The sequence below is a fragment of the Phalacrocorax carbo genome, chromosome 5 (genome assembly GCF_963921805.1).
Source record: "Phalacrocorax carbo chromosome 5, bPhaCar2.1, whole genome shotgun sequence".
In the NCBI taxonomy this organism is placed as follows: Eukaryota; Metazoa; Chordata; class Aves; order Suliformes; family Phalacrocoracidae; genus Phalacrocorax; species Phalacrocorax carbo.
The window spans coordinates 51,220,654-51,236,888 of NC_087517.1; the positions used below are offsets into that span (position 1 = coordinate 51,220,654).

General features: G+C 49.8%; 1 protein-coding gene across 3 annotated transcripts in view; it reads right to left on the reverse strand.

The window, feature by feature from the left end:
- Window positions 1-454: 454 nt before the first annotated feature.
- HRAS (HRas proto-oncogene, GTPase) overlaps window positions 455-16,235 on the reverse strand; it is a 42,802-nt gene continuing 27,021 nt past the window's right edge. For 2 of the 3 annotated variants that reach the window (XM_064452412.1, XM_064452413.1), the window contains 5 exons: window positions 10,182-10,335; window positions 6,191-6,369; window positions 3,719-3,878; window positions 2,868-2,990; window positions 455-765 (listed from right to left, as the gene is read on the reverse strand). In XM_064452412.1, the coding sequence (XP_064308482.1) occupies window positions 2,871-2,990; window positions 3,719-3,878; window positions 6,191-6,369; window positions 10,182-10,292 (570 nt within the window). In that variant the 5' untranslated portion in view covers window positions 10,293-10,335 and the 3' untranslated portion in view covers window positions 455-765; window positions 2,868-2,870. Of the gene's footprint in view, window positions 766-2,867; window positions 2,991-3,718; window positions 3,879-6,190; window positions 6,370-10,181; window positions 10,336-11,213; window positions 11,260-16,235 lie in introns of those variants that run through there. The other variant, XM_064452415.1, reaches the window with a different exon arrangement.

Below are 16,235 nucleotides of genomic sequence, written 5' to 3' on the forward strand. Positions count from 1 at the left end.
TGCTGTGCCAGAATGAGCTGCCTGGAAAAAAAAAAAACATCAAGGAAGCAACAAACTGGCACCAGCTGAGGTCAACCCAGCTCTCAGATCTCCGCCCCAGTGCTTCTTCCCTTCCAGGCATCATGCATCTGAGGCCATAAAAAAAAAATCCCACAAGGACTAGGCCGCACCGAGGACAGGCTGGGACTGGTTGCGTTCTTCCACCCCACCAAAACTTGGGGCCAACAAAGAGTTTCAGGTGGGCTGGGGGGGACAGAGACATGACGATGACTTGCTAGAGACAAGACAAAAACAGCTCTTTCCCTGAAAGATACCCCACCCCAATCGCCTTCACAGTCTACAGCATGGCCTTGGCCCATGGAAAGCAAACAGTGCCCTTCCCTCCCCGCCGTTCCACCAGTGATCCTCACAGAGCTCCAGCAGCTCTGGAAGGAGGACACAGCCATCAAGACGGTTTGTCGAGACCATCAAATAATAATTTACTGTGATTCAATCTGTGGCTTTGTACAGTTGCCAGGGTGGGAGGAGGCCAAAGGAGGAGGGGATGGGGAAAGAAAAAAAAGAAAAAAGTCGTTTGCCGCAGGCTTGTGTGAAGTGCGAGATAGTCCTTGGAGGGGGCTCATACTCCTCTTTTCCTCTTCCTCCTCCTCTTCCTCTCCCCCTCCCCCTATACTCCTCCCCTGAATCTGTTTGCTTCTTCCTTTGCTTCACCTCTTTCCTTGCGGTCTGCACAGTGGGAACCTCTCCAAGACACGGTCCAGTCAGCTGAAACCAGAAGAGGACACTCATTAGCACCCATTTGCTGTCAGAACCAGCGGTGGCTATTTCCATTACCCACCCCTCACGTTTTGGGATCACTCTGCTATTGCCCACAGAAGGAAACAGAAGGGCTACACAAGTCTTGGAGGTCTGGACCTGGCTCACCAAAGCATCTCCATGTGTGCTGAAGGGAACAAGCAAATGGTCTGTGGAGTGATGGGTGAGCCTTGGGCATCTCACCAGACCTTCTGCCTCTGCCCAAACCTTGTTATGGGAAGGGGCACTGTCTGGCAAGATCCTTCTCCAGGGATGATGGGAACCACAAAGTGAGTCCAGAGCAAATGCAGCCAAATCTCCCTCACTCCCTGGCCACACACCCACCCTTCTTCTCCCCAAAGCCCTGTGCGTCCTTGTCTTGCTTCTCCTTTTGTGCCCTGATGTTCCTCCCTCTCTGCTCTTGGCCACTACAGCTACAATAAGCTGGGATGTCTGGTTTCCAGTTTCTGCCTGAGTATAATAAAAATGTGGGCAACTCACAGGGCACGCTCTTAACAGAGGAGAGTGTTTCCAAGAGACTCCTTCCCACCCCTTCTTCCCCCTTTTTTTGAAAGCACTAAAGCACTGCCCACGCTGGTGCTGGGCACTGGGCTGTGACAGGGACCGGGTTCCTGGCAGTCAGTGTAGGGGAGCAGCAGCGTCCACCAAACCCATGCCGTCAGCTGTGAGCCAGAGCAGGAAATGAGCCCAGACCTCACATCCGGAGGAAATGCTCCTGAACATCTGGAGGACCTGAACATCTGGAAAACCTCCCTTAGCAGTGATAAGTGCTGGGCACAGCATTCGGCTCGGGCCCCAGGAGAACTTGTGCGCCTCAGCTGGGAGTGCAGGGGTGGGGTGCTGAGGTGGTTTTTTGCTCATAGGAAGCAAAAGCTGCCAGCATTTTTTTTTTCCAGGGAAGAGCTCTGCTGCACTCACAGCCTTTGGCTCAAAAAGCAACGGAGGAAAACCAGCTGCCCACCTCCACCTTCAGTGAGATCCTCTTAACAGCATCTCCGGACAAAATGCACTGCTTCTGAGAACTCCACCAGTTGTGTGAAGGGGAGAAGGGCCAGTCTGGGTGCTTGGAAGACTCCCCAAAAGACATTAAGGGCAATGCCTGAGCAGGCTTTTCTCCCATACCCCAGTCTTAGATGTCCTTAGATGTACATCTCCCATGTGCATTCATCCTCAATTGCCCCTCTGTCTACTTCTACCATGGAAGGAGGTGGTTACACAGCCAGATGTTCCCAGGCATTTGGCTTAAGGCCACCCAGCTCACACTGGGACACCAATAGGAGCTCTCCCTCACTGCTATCCAGCAGGATTGCAATGATTTAAATAAACTCATCATTTAAAAAAAAAACACACACAAAAAACAAGGATAGAAACAGAAGAAAAACAGGCAAGTGAAAACAGACAATCTGAAAAACACTGTTTCTGGCTCCAGCACATACAATTTATAAAACCAAAACAGCCCCCTTATGGCTAATTCTCAACATTGCATCAGTTCCAAATATCCCAGGGGATATATCTAATACGGAAAACTCTTCTGAGGGACACAGGACTTTCACAGTGGGACGGGTCTGCTCTGAAGCTTTAGGATGAGGCAATATACACGAGTGCATTAGGAGGCAATGCGCTCACCCAGATCTTCAACTGAACTCTTCTAGGGCCAGTCTGGTGAACATGTAGTGTGCCACACACATTCAACACCAGTTTAACTCCTCTTTCAGAGGGGCAGCATGGGAAGGAGCTTTCCCGGGGAAATCACAACAAAACACATTTTTTTTTTATTCAGTTCTGTAGAATTTTGTTCCGCAAAATAATGGGAAAAAGTAAACAATCCTTTCCTCCTACACACTTCCTCAAGAAAGTGGGAATTTTGACTTACCTATGTTTTGACAGAAAAATTCCATTTCTGTCACAAAGGTGTTTCATTAAAAAAAAAAAGGCCTGTTGCTGAAACTGTTTCTGCTGCATTTGTTTGCAGACAAGTGTATGTGCTGTCACTCCCTGCCCTGCTTCCAATATACCCCCACTGCACCCCACCTCCTGCTTCTGAAACTCACCAGTCACGATATCACACATTTACAGTTCATGCAGCCAGGGCCGCTCTCATCTGGGGGATTCAGCTTGCGCAGCTTGTGCTGACGGATCTCTCGCACCAAGGTATAGAAGGCATCTTCAACGCCCTGGAAGAAAAGCATCGCTTGAAGCAGCTGCTCACTTAAAGAGGGGACAGTGGAGAGAAGAGAGAGCTCTGCTCCCCAGCTAGGTGTCCCTAGTGCTGTCTTTAGCAGTGCAGATTGGAGAGTTAAAGGTATAAACGAAGCTGGGAAGACTAATAGGGATCTTAGTGTGGCCCCTGAACAGACAGCAAGATTGAATGAGCAACCATGAGGCCAAGGAGTGCTTAAGTCCTTGAGATCCATCAGCTTTCACCAGCCTGAATGAGGTCTACCACCCAAGAGAAAAGCCACCACTAGCACACTGAAGGGACCAGCCAGCGGCTCCATTTCCATCTTTGTGCTTTGGGAGCCCCACATAGTCCTTCCAGCACTGGTATATTCTGCCTGTAGGTCTGCCAAATATAGTGTGGATGAGGTTAGTCAAGTGCCCTGAGCTTAGCTGACCTGCAGTGACTACGGGGGTTATTCCAGAGCCTTGGAGAAAGCCCTGAGAAGGCATCTTCCCTTCACTGCTAACAGAGTATGAATTCTGCACTTCTACAGATTGGAGGCTTGAGCCTGGGCAGGGCAGGGGGAATGCCCTGATGAAGCATTTAGCCTTGAGGAAGCAACTAACCCAAGCCCTTGCACCCATCTATCTGCAAGGCAGTGTCTGCCTGTTCCTGCTTCTCCAGAACAGCACTGGAGAAAAGAGAAGAAAAAGAAGATTTTGTTTAAAACCCTCCTCCCACCTGTCTGGTTTTGGCAGACGTTTCTATGTAGGGGATCCCATAACTCCGGGCCAGGTCCTGTGCTTGCCGAGTCTCCACTGTCCTGGCTGGTAGGTCACATTTATTTCCCACCAGCACCATGGGAACATCATCCGAGTCCTTCACCCTCTTGATCTGCTCCCTGCAAGAGTAAGAAGTACCAAAGTAAAAGGAGAAAAGGCATCAGGGGCAGCTCCAGGACACTCCACACCAGTTTGTTCGTAAAGAGTTAACAGCTACGCTTTGTTCCTGCCAAGTGCCTTGTGCTGGGCTTTCAGGAGAACAGAAATGACCACAGCACTTAAGTGAGTAAACAGCAAAATGCTAGGGCACTTCTGGAAACGAAAACTAAACACACTTCTGCTCTTTAAATGCAACTGTTTACAAAACACAACTTGAAATTATTACGATCTGTATTAAGACATGAGCTTAAGACAGTTTAAGCTAAATAAAAGTAAATTCTTGTGCAGTTACCTGTAGTTCCAACATTTTAGATCAAGAAATCCCCCTGAATGGGATAAAAAATCCCAGAACACCTGCAATCAGAATTTGCTGAGTTGATAAACCAGCTTTTGGCAGCCATAACCTTTTCTGCAGATGCACAGGCAATATTTGCTTCCTTTCAGTTTAGTTCAGGTCACTCAAAGTTGAGAAACCAACTGGGAAGCAAAAAAGCTGTAATGCTCGCTTCTTCATTCCAACCTCGAATTTAAAACTAGGTGGGCGAGGATGAGATCCACCACTTCTGAAAATTCTTAAAGGCCATTATGACCACAAACAGTCCATTCAATTCCCTCCTGACAGATAACAACTTCCTTTGCTTAATAAATCATTTAACTTCAGATGCAAAACAGCTTTTTTTTTTTCTTGCTTATGCATCCAGAACATTTAACATGGTTTTATTTAACTAATAAAAGCATTATTTAAATGCTGGTTTTTTCGTTTTAACCAAATTCAGATTTCCATCCAAAAGCAGCTGGACATGTATCTCACACACACACAACACCAATCACCGTTTTTTAATGTAGTATAACATAGAAATTAAGTCTGACTATATGTACAATATGCCATAAAGCCACTTAAATGTTCCGTGTAACGTCCTGATCAGCAAACGCAAGTACTAAATTTAGTGCATGGGCTACACTTAGCTGAAAAGCGATACCTCCTAATGGTTACTAACCAGGGAGAGCCAGCGTTTCTCTGGGGAATATTCTTTTAAAAGTGCAAACACAAAGAGCACAGGCGAAACGAGATGAAAGCCGATGATTTACATCATGATTAAAACCGGGGCTTGGAATCAAGCCATCCTGCGAGTGATTCACAGGCACCAGCCCCGGCACAAGGATGAATGCTACTGAATCCCTCAGGTGCTTTAGGAAAATCCCATCCTTTGTCCTCCAGTTCAGCTAAAACAAGCCAAATTAGTCCAACTGTATAGTTATTATGCTGAACACATCTGCTAGCTAAAGACTGAGACATCTCAACAGCTCGGAGCACTGCCTCTGACTACACAGCAAGAAAGGGCTGTGCCTGTAATCGGAGCTACAGGATTATCTGGGACCTGGGCTTCTGATGAGGGACTGGGATACACAGTCCCTTGGTGGGCAGTGGACAGAGTGGGAACAGGCAGAGCCATCTCTTGCATCCTCTGCAAGTGCCTCCCATCACAGCCAAGCCAAAAAAAAAAAAAAAAAAAAAAGACATAAAGCAGAGAGATCCCTCCCTAAGCTAGCATCAGGGTAACCAGGGAAAACTCCTGCTGCATTCAGATCATCTCCTTGGCTCTCCAGCTTTGCAGGGGTGATGGCAGCAGCGGAGAGAAGCAGGATGGGTAACCTGGGTGCAGCCAAAGCAGGGCCATGCCAGGATGGGGTCCCTGCCACTGCTCTCCAGTACATCCTCTTGGGCAAGGCACCTTACTGGGGCTCTGACTCTCCTGCCCCGCCTCTGCCCTCATTGAAACAGAGCTCCAACATGCCAGGACTGCCTCTCCCCATGTGTGTATGGCTGGCAGACCACAGCCTCGCCACAATGGCTGCTAGTGGGGCAAGCAGCCCTCCCTGCCCTTGCCAGCCTCCTCTCCCAGATCCCAGAGCCCAGCAGAAGTTGCTGAGATCGATTACAGTAACAAAACAATTCCATTAATTAGGGAGGGAAGGGAGGGGGTCATAGAGGATCAGCTCTCTCTTTAGTCACCATAAACACTTAAACATTACATTACTGAGTCCCCAAAGGCCACAAGCAATCCCTTCGGATGGGTTTTATTGGAGTCACTGACATTAGCCGTCTGCTCCATCTCTTCCCTGAGGAATGGCCACTTGAGCTAATTGTCTTTGCTGGCAGCCAGTGCTTCCACCACAGGGCCTGATCGAAAAGGGAGGGCAGGAGTGTGCAGCAGCAAGGCATCCCCTTTGCACAGAGCAAAAGGGAAGGGGCCCTTCCCAGGACACCGACCTGTACTGGTGAATATCTTCAAAGGACTTGGTGTTGTTGATGGCGAAGACGCAGAGGAATCCTTCCCCCGTTCTCATGTACTGGTCTCTCATGGCACTGTACTCCTCTTGCCCTGCGGTATCCAAGATGTCTAACAAGCAGGTCTCACCATCAATGACAACCTGCTTTCTGTAGGAATCCTGCAGGCCAGGAGAGAGAAAGGGAGGAGGATGTGTTAAGGGAGGGCTTGCATCTGGCCAAGCAAAGGGATGGAACGAGTGCATCCCTGGGAAGATGACAGGTCATGCTCTGCCTGGGTTTAGCTCCCATTAAGTAGCCAACTCAATCTGTTTCAAAAATGGGAGGGAAAGTAAAAACATGAAAAAGAAGGAAAAAAAATTAAAAGGAAGCAGCTGAGCAGGTTTTCCCTTCTCTGTCAGGGCCACAGAAGAAACAGCCCCTGGCTTGCTCTCCCCATTCCCAGCCCTGCCTCTGGCAGACCAGGGGCAGCTTTGTCTCTACCACACCACACAGCCCTTGACAACTATTTTCCTAAGCTTTATTTAGTCCCAACTAATCCCTTCTGCTGCTGCCCTGCCTGGGTGCTGGACGGGGACACCCAGGAAAGGCAGCTCTAACCAGCCAGGCTTCCAGCCACTACCTGCGATCTTCAGGGCTGGAAGGTGTTTAAGATCACCTGGAAATCCAGCACCTCCAATGCATCTCAGACCAGGCACCAGAGGTGATATACCACCAGTAAGGCTGCAAACTGAGCTTGATGGTAAACCTCTCCTTCAAACATGAGGAAAAGAAAAAATATATGTCACGCTGTGAGGAGGATGTTTCCCACAACCAGTCAGTGCCGAGAGGGCTCTATGAGAGGTAAGCACTATCCAGTCAGGTCCTCTGAAGTTGGGTTTTTTCCCTGCAGCAGTGGCAATCGCAACTTATCGCAGATTTGAGAAGGCCTGGAAATGACTCAGGGCATCCCTCAAAAGGTTTCATTTTCAAGGCAGCCTCCTCAAAGAACTGCTCCTCCCCACCCTGGTGGTCTCATCAGCAGGGATGCTGCTGGGGCAGCCCCTGCATAGAGGAACAGACTCATCCCTCCTCCAATAGCTGTCCCCCGAGTACAGCGCGGCATTCTCAACTCTCAGCAAGAGGAGTAAGCCAAAACCAAAGGTATGAAAAAGGTGCAAGTCAGCAATATGACCGTGACAGTTCTTTGCAGCCACTCACAGAAGCTATGGCTGCAGTTTAAAATTAATTCAAACATCTGCTGCTCTTCCAATGACCACAACAATGTTATCAGATGAGCTCTGCAGGTCTGCAGACAAACAGCCAACACAGCAAAGGTCATCAACAGGACCAGCAGCGGCACGGAAAGGGAATGGGGCCAACGCGGCCTCCACCCTTTGGTTCATTACTACAACATCATCATCATCTACTGGGGCTAACTGAACTTGTTCCTCACCTTGTTGAGAGGGCCACAAAACCAGAGGAGATTAGGTCTGCTCTGCCATGACCTTCTTGGACATGCCTTCCCAAAAAGGGGACTGCTGACCCACTGGGAATAAGCATGGAGTGATGGGCTGGCATCCAGCCAACCGCTCTGAAGGCAGCTGGCAGGGTGCCCTGCAGGGATGTGCTTCCATTTCTAACCAATAATATATCTTGAGCCTCCTTGGTGCAAGGTAGAAGAGCACTGGTTCCACCTCTGGGGTCCCAGTGCCTGGCAGGGTCCGGCAAAGGGGACCCCAGTGCCTGCTCTGCCCAGCAGCATGTCCTCCCACCCCTGTACCCTGGCTTGTGGCCAGAGAACAAGCCTCTCAGCACACGTGTTCGCAATTAATTGCTGAGTCCCCAGTTACAGAAGGTGTCACCAGCAGACAGCATGCCTGTGGAGAAGCAATCCCACACCTCAGCTCAGGTCATCAACAAGCTGCTTGTAAGGCTAGCCAGCTCACTCACAGCCTGCACTCAATTCATTTAAGCAACAGCTAAAGCCTTTGCTCTATGCACATATACTCTTTTTTTCCCCTTTTATCCTGCTCATTTTAGCATTGCTGTGCTGTTTGTTAGCCAGTTGAAGAGAGTCAGCTCCTGTGCATGATCTAAAGCAGCATAGTCACAGGAGGGTGGTTTTTTGGTCACATTAGAATGGCTGGCAGGTAACTCTCTGTGTGTCCTAAATCCCCCAAAAAACAAAGCAGAATTAAAAGGAGACACCATGGAATGAGAAGATGGCCGCGGTGCGGGGCACAGCCAAGGGAGCTGTAAAGGTACCAGGGCTGGTGGGACCTTCCAGATGGTGCCCTGAGAAAAGCACCAGGGGCAAAGAAGGGTAAAGAGCAGCCCATGGCTGCTTTAGGAAGAGGAGAAGGGCAGAGTGGGGCTGGGGGAAACAGGGGAGGAGAGCAGGTGTCTGCCAGGGCACAGGCATGGCAGGAGCAGGCAGGCAGGCAGGGTGAGGAGGGTGTACTGGGAAATGCCATGCAAGGTTTACATTCCCCACTGCCTGTTTACATGAAGAAAATTCCCTGCAGGGTACATACAGGGTGCAGCCAGCTGGAGACAAAAAAAAAAAAAAAAGACGCCAAAACCCAACACACCACTGGGTCAGAGCTGCCTCTGCCCCCCCAAGGTCCAAGACAGGACCCATCCACACAGATGTCTCCCCAGAGAGGTTGCTCTCCATCAGCAGCTCTTTTGCCGAAAACAACCTGGAATGGGTTTCTAAGAAAAGCATACGATGCTACTGGTGATGAGCACGTGAGAGGAAAGGAGCTGGGCAGGAAGACAACTGCATCCATAAACAAGGTGCAGCACCGAGACTTGGGAGCCCTTAAATTAAATTCCAGTCTCTGCTGCAGACTTTCTGGGTGACCTTGGCCAAATGACATAAGAGCTTTTAAGTGCTTTCTCTCCTCCCTGTCTGTAGGACTGTAAGACTAATTCTGCCTTTCCACCAAGTCTTGTCTTACTTATTTAAGTTGTAAGCATTTTGGGTGGGACTACACATACAGCACCTACCAGAATAGATTTCTGATCCCAGCTGGGGACCTTTAGCCATTATGATAATAATAACTGCAGGAACAACAGCTGCATTTATACACATCTGGTAGAGAATCCTTTAGGACTGCAGACAGGAAGGTTATTGTCCAAGACACATGACAGAGCTGTAATTTGCCTTCCCAGGGTAGACCTACTCCTCATGCAGAGCAGCCCACATCTCCCCCAAACAAAGGTGTAAATCATGCAGAGGATAATTAGCATCTGGCTAGCAATGGTGAAAGCAGTCAAAGAATGGAATATGTTTTTAAAAAGTAAAAAAAAAGTGTAATGGATATTGAAGACTGGACCCCCCTCTCTGCACAGGTGGTGGAGCCCAGGCTCCCTGCCTACTTCTCCAGGCAGGGTGCTCAGTTAGACAGCCCAGTGGCCAGTGCTACCATCCACACTGGCTATGAGACCCATACGCCTCACGATGGAGCAGAGGCAGCACTCTGGGAGCCACAATATTTCAGCTGCTCGGCAATTCTTGCTCAGACTGCAGGACATACATAATACGATCGAGCTCTGATAAAACCCATTTCATCAGTAAATCTCAACACTTCCTGCATGAGAAGTCAATATATTCACTCCGATTTCACAGGAGGACAAATGGAAGCACAGGCACAAAATGGCTCTTCAATCCCAAGCCTTTAACCCCTCCCTACACTGTTACCTCATCAGAAAGGAGGACTTTTGTGCTGCCTCTTAACCCCTGCCCACTTCTGCTGCCTCCCTCACTCTCTCCAGCAGACACTGCTGTCCTTCTGCAGGAGGCACAAGTCAGTTACTGCAACCTCCAAACACGTGCGTAGCGACTCAGAATAGCACTGCAAAGCAGAGGAACATCCCTACTAAAGTTCAGACTTGGGACCAAGCCAAGCATGCTCTGGGTTGGAGGCAAGGTGAAGAAGAGGAAGAAGATAGCAGACAGACAGACCCCATGCCCAGAGGTGCTTACCTCTATCGTGGGGTCATACTCATCAACGAAGTGGTTCTGAATGAGCTGTATCGTCAATGCACTCTTCCCAACACCACCAGCTCCCACCACCACCAGCTTATATTCAGTCATCTTCCAGCCGACCCCAGCTCAGGACTTCCAGGAGCACCACCACCTGCAAGGAGAAACATGGCCACCACGTTAGGAGAGGGGTCCCTCCCCTCTCCCACCTGCTCTGCAGCAGGGCTGAGCAGTCAGCCCCCCTTTTCTGCTGGGAAATCTGCAGAAATTTACAAAGCATAGCCTCATTCCTTGGGTATTGAGTGTTCCTGGTGTTGCCTGCACGTCCCGGGAGCACCTAAATGCTGTGAGGTAGAGGCACCAAGGCTGGGACCCAGCATGCTGTAACACAGAGACACCTAATTCTGCAAGGCAGAGGTGAAGGGACACGCCTCTTAAGGTTTTAATGGTTTTTGTTTTGTTTTGTTTTGTTTTTTAAGTTGCTTGACTTCAGTAGGGATTGAGGATGGGACAAGGTAAACCCACTTCACTGCTATTCTGGATGGCAAAGAGCCACCCCTCACTCCTTGGGGTGAAAACCAGCAAGTCACCATCAGGGATGCAACATGCTTCTAATGTAGCATTGTCAAACTGCCACCGCAGGGTATTCTGCTCCAGGACCACCCTGGTCTCTCATCTCAAGCTTGCACATGTACCACCCTGGTGAGCCTGGCCTGGAAATGGGGATGGCCTGTGAACCCCAAGGGTCAAGGACTTTCTTACCGTCTTCCCACCCATCACACTTACTACCCTGGGAATCTGGCCAGAGAAAATTACACTTATTTCAGTGTCACCCCATACCGTGCCTCTAGGATCCACTGGTTTTCTTTTGCTTTTATAGTCCGATGCTCTGGGATCTCAAACATGAGATAGCCTCACCTAAAACCATGAAATTTGGTCCAAAAGTACAGCATGGAACTGCAGCATCCAGAGCTATTTAACCTAATACTCCCCACTAGTAAGTCATCAAATTGAATACAAAACTATGTTGACCCTGTGGTATGCTGCAATCCTTTAGCCTGATGGTCTGGATGCAAACTTCACACATTCCCTGAGCAAACCTCAAGAGGTAAAGGAGTGTTACTGATAAGAAAACAGAGTACAGGCTGTGTAAATCAAAAGTAAACTCTAAAGTAACCAATTTAAGAGGTCTGGTTTTCCTGAAGTGCTCAGCACTGTCTCCAATTTGCCTTATCTCAAGATGGGCAGCTAAAATCTTTAGATAGATTTGAAAGCCTTGGCCAATGTGGTTTGGATGTCAGTGCCCACAGGAGCAGGGAAGAAGTCCCTGTCCCCCCAAATACACTGTTACCTCCATGTCTTCATTCTCAAGGCCGTGTTAAACCTCAAACAGCAGTGCAGCTTTGAGAGGGTGGCACATCCACACCCTCTGCCCATCCTCCAACTAACAATGGAGGATGCGCTGGCCATCGAAAGAGGGAGGAGGGCTGAAGAAGGGGCACCGCTGCTTTCACAAGATGAAGCTGGCATGCCCCACAGGGGAGCAAAAGATGTTGCTAACCAGGAATGATTAGGGTCGGGACAAGCAAACCACCCTTCTGCAGCATCCTGTACTTGCCATGGCCTTTCAGTAGGAGGAAATTCACAACACACACACACCCCACCACCTCCTCCCTTGAATTTCTGCTCCAACTCCACTGAGAAAGAGGAACTTCAACTCAGGAAGATTACAAAACCCTGAAGGTTTAAATAGAAATCCACCCTCATTGGACTGCAACCCCGGCCCACTGAAAGTCACCTCAGGGTCAGACACTCATCCGCAGCCATCATGTGTGAGCTCTGGGGAAGCCACCCGAAACGCAGTGGTAGCGGGAAGATGAGCTCACAGTTCCGCTGGTCGGTCACCATTGGATGCAGCCTGCAACACCACTGCACGGGGATTACACCCCCATGCCCCTCCCTGGACAGTCAGATCACTCCACCCTCCTCCCCGGGCTCACCAGGCCCCTTCCCAAAATCCTGATAGCTGGTACAAACTGTGCCAACAAAGGCCACTCCAGACCCAGTCTGCATCTGATGCAAAGTTAACGCAGCAAAGATCTAATGGAAAGGAGGCCAGAACTTCCTGCCTTCAATCCCAACCTGACTGCAACCTTAAACCACTCAGACAATTCAATCACCCACTTGAGCTGGGAGCAGTCAGACACAACCGCCTCTTGCCAAAACCCTTTTCTGAGCTGCTGTCTCGGTAGCAGGAAGGCAAACAAAACTCATGCCCTTCTCAGCATCCAGGATCCTGAAGAAGGGCAAGGGAGGGGGTGCAAAAGAGCAACCAGAGCACAAACATGATGCCAAGCAGGACCTCTGGTTACTGTGCTGTTCTTCACTGCTGGAGAAGCTAGAGGTTGTTAAACAGTGGAATAGTAGTGATAATGGGGAAAATTAGGTGCAAATAATGTGATAGCCTAGGTCCACATCCAGAAGTGCCACTGCTTCCCAGAAACATCCAAGAAGAAATAGCCAAGGAAGAGGTGCAGGTTGAAAGCAAGGCTACAGACACAATCTAAGCAATCACACTAATTGATCGTGTACACATTGCTCTGCTCCATTAATGAACGCCCTCACATATATGAACTTCTCATATACACTGCTTCTCAGGGACATGAGAGATCCCCACCCCAGGCTTGTCATCTCTCTCGGATGGGAAGAGACAGTTACCATGAGGGATGGTGATGGGCTGAAATGGGGACTGAGGAGTAAACACTGACTGACCATCTCTGCCAACACTGCTGGCCAGAAGGGGATCACTCCTGCAGAACAGCTTCACAGCTGAACTCAGAAGGGTCTTGAAGGTCTGAAGAAACTCTGCAACGAGCTCCAATCTTTCATACAGAGCAGGGAGATCTGCAACCTCTAGCAAAACACACAGCAGCTGCAAATAAAGGCCTGCAGTGGCTATGATGGACCTTGCTCTGCATCTGGTGCTGATGACAGAGCAGCTGCCACGATGATGTTCAAGGGGAACTGTACAACCACTCAGGTCTATGGGACTTGCTACAGCAGTGAGAAAAGCCCAGGCTCAATATGGGGAGGATAAGACTTGAGTCCTCAAGGAGGCGGTCCTTCCTCAGGACCACCCCAGTGGAAGGCACTGCTTGGCCTATCCCTTCAGAAGGCCCCCAGCCCACACAGCCACACCAACCTCCCTGTCCACACTGCAGCAGGAGGTGGGTACCGAGGCAGCCACCCAGGACAGCTTAAGGCTCTTCCCATGCTCTGGACCCCAGTTGAGCCACTGAGCTCCACTGCACAGCGGAGGGGCAACCATACATACACCAGCAAGCCCTGCACGTTACCACTCCAGCCCAGAGCTTTGAGCTCTGACTCCTCCAGAGAAACATAGACCCATGTCTCCCAGCTCTACACCCACCCAAAAGGCGGGGGGAATGAGGGGGACAAAAAGGATATTTGCTCCCCACCACTCATGGACAGCACATGGACAATTTACATACAAGAACTCTGCAATGTTGGTATTTGCTCATTTACGCTGTACCTAGAAGGTGCTGGTGCCTCAGCTAACCCATCAACGCTTTGCACACCATCCTTGCCCCAGCAATGGCAAGACAGATCCTGCAGCTTGCAGAGGATGGTGAGTCCAGCCCACCCGACTGTTTCATACCATTACTGCAAAACATGTCCTAATGTAGAGGAAGAGTATGGGGAATGATGGACAGCTCTAGGCATGACAGCCACCTGAATTAATATGTGCTAAAATCAATGTTCAGACAAGCTTGCTTCCTTTCCCAAAGGATCCACAATGCAAGCTCTTCACAGGGAGTGTGCGGACCCAGCCACTCATCACAGCTCGTGTAAATGCCACAGGAGATGGAGCCTGGCCAAAGGCCGCAGGGAAAGCAGGGATTTACATACGGCCAAGCTTTGTTACAGAGTTGGGCAGCTGACCTTACGCCTAAGCTGACCTTACCAACACTATCACATAGCTCCCCATCACACTCTTTGCTCCTGAACACTTGAAGAGCAAGACTGCTCATCAATGCATGCACAGGTTTTGACACAGGGGTGACTGTTCCTCAATGAACATGAACATCACCACCACCACATGGGCTGGTTCAAGGAACAGCCATCCCAAAGACAATGTTTCTGGCTCCTAAAAAACAGAGGTAGGCAAGAGAGAGTGGGGCTCCTGCCTGAGCAATTGTAACACACACCCCAAGTTTTGCATGCTCAGTTTGGGGACACACTGGATGAAGGTTTACAGCCTGTTTGTTGTTGTGAAAGCTTCTCCTGACATGAAGATTTCCACAGGAGGATCAACAAGAGTTTGTATTTCTCAGCAGCCAGCGCAGAGCCATGACAGAGCTGACCACAAAATAACAGTGGGAAACACAAAAGCACAGCCTCCCAATCCCACGCTAAGCAGGAACAGTGCTTCTTCCATCATCTGCAAGCTCTTCAAGATCTGAAAGCCCGACCCAGGTCGCTGTCTAGTGTTTTCCCTGCCTATCCAAGTTTATCACCTCTGCAGTACTCAATGGTTGCACCCCCCCAAAAGCCACACAGGGCTATCAAATAGCTGAGCGAGACAGTGAGGAGGAAAGCCGTTAGGAGCACTGTCTGGGAAGAGGAGGGCTGGGATCCGTGTGCCAAGCCAACAGCCCCAGTGTGGAGCCGGAGCTGCTGCTGCTGTATTTCCTGACCTCGTGGATTTTCTCCCGTAGTGAGAGGGCTCCTGGCTCCTGTTCAAAGCTGTCTAGGAAAGCCTCGCCGAGTGCTTCCGCCTGGCAGCAGCAGCTGCTCCCAGCCCAGTAGCCAGAACCACACAGCTCCAGCAAACAAGAAACATCTGCCAGCCTTGTGCAGGAAGCCAGGAGAGCAAGCGCCCAGCCCCGCTGGGCACCAGCACCCTACCTTTATCTTGCAGGATGAGGGCATAGGCAAGGGCAGAAAGCACATCTTATCTTCTCCCTTGCCTGCTCATGCCAGGCAACATGGAGGCTTTGCCTCTGGTAGTGAGGGCTGAGATGCTTGGTGCAAGCTTTCACAGGACTAAGACCTAAAGCAGGTGTAGGCATCAGGGTTACAGGTGCTCCCAGAGACTCAGCTATGCCCCACAAAGAAGAACCTAACATTCTTCACGATCCCTCTTCTCCAGCACAGAGCTTCTTCTGCAGGGGGAGAGGTGGTTTTGGGGACCTGACTGTGAAACCTCCAGAAACTCACTCAGCAGAAGCAGAGGTGAGGAACTCGAGGGGCTTGGCCCCTTCAGTACATCCCATCACACCACCAAGTTTCAAGAAAAGCTTAGGTGTCAAGTGAAAGGGATTTGCAGTGGGTTTCCGACACATTCACCATGAGGGAGGCTCTGATACTCTTCCAACAGAATCACTGAAGGAACTTTCTCTGTGTCCTCCCTTTCTTCCAGTTGCCTTGTTTCTCCCCCAGGACAGATACCAAGACAACCGAACAAGCCAACAGAAAGATTTTTTGTGTGGCACTGGCATACTGAGGCCAACCACAACAGAATTTTTACAACTGTTCATTACTGAACATTTACCCTCTACTTGTCCATTGGGAGTCTCTGCATTTAAAGGCATCAGAAGTCAGTTTCACCTCTGCAAACCTCTATGGACACATCTTAGATTGGTCACTCTTTCCTCCAAAAGCCCTGTCCACAGGAATCAAGGAGCCCTTGATCACAAATGTCACAGTGCTTGATTTTATTTCCCTTCAGCACAGATGTTCTGCAGGCAGAAGTGGTCTGCAGTCCTTTAGGAGAACAACTCTCATCTCAGCCTTTTACCGGCAGTCCACCATGCCCATAAGTCAGGAATCCTACTTAGTGATTTTAGAACACTGACAAGGCGAACCTTGCTGGCTCACCCCAGTGACCGTCCAGGCACCTCCATTTGCTCATGCACAAGTCTGCCACCAGCGTCACAAAATACAGCCTCTGGAGGGACTGAAGGAACCTCTCCAGCAGTGTGAAATGCCACCTTTCGTTTTCACTCAAGGGTCAAAATGCTGATGTTCTCC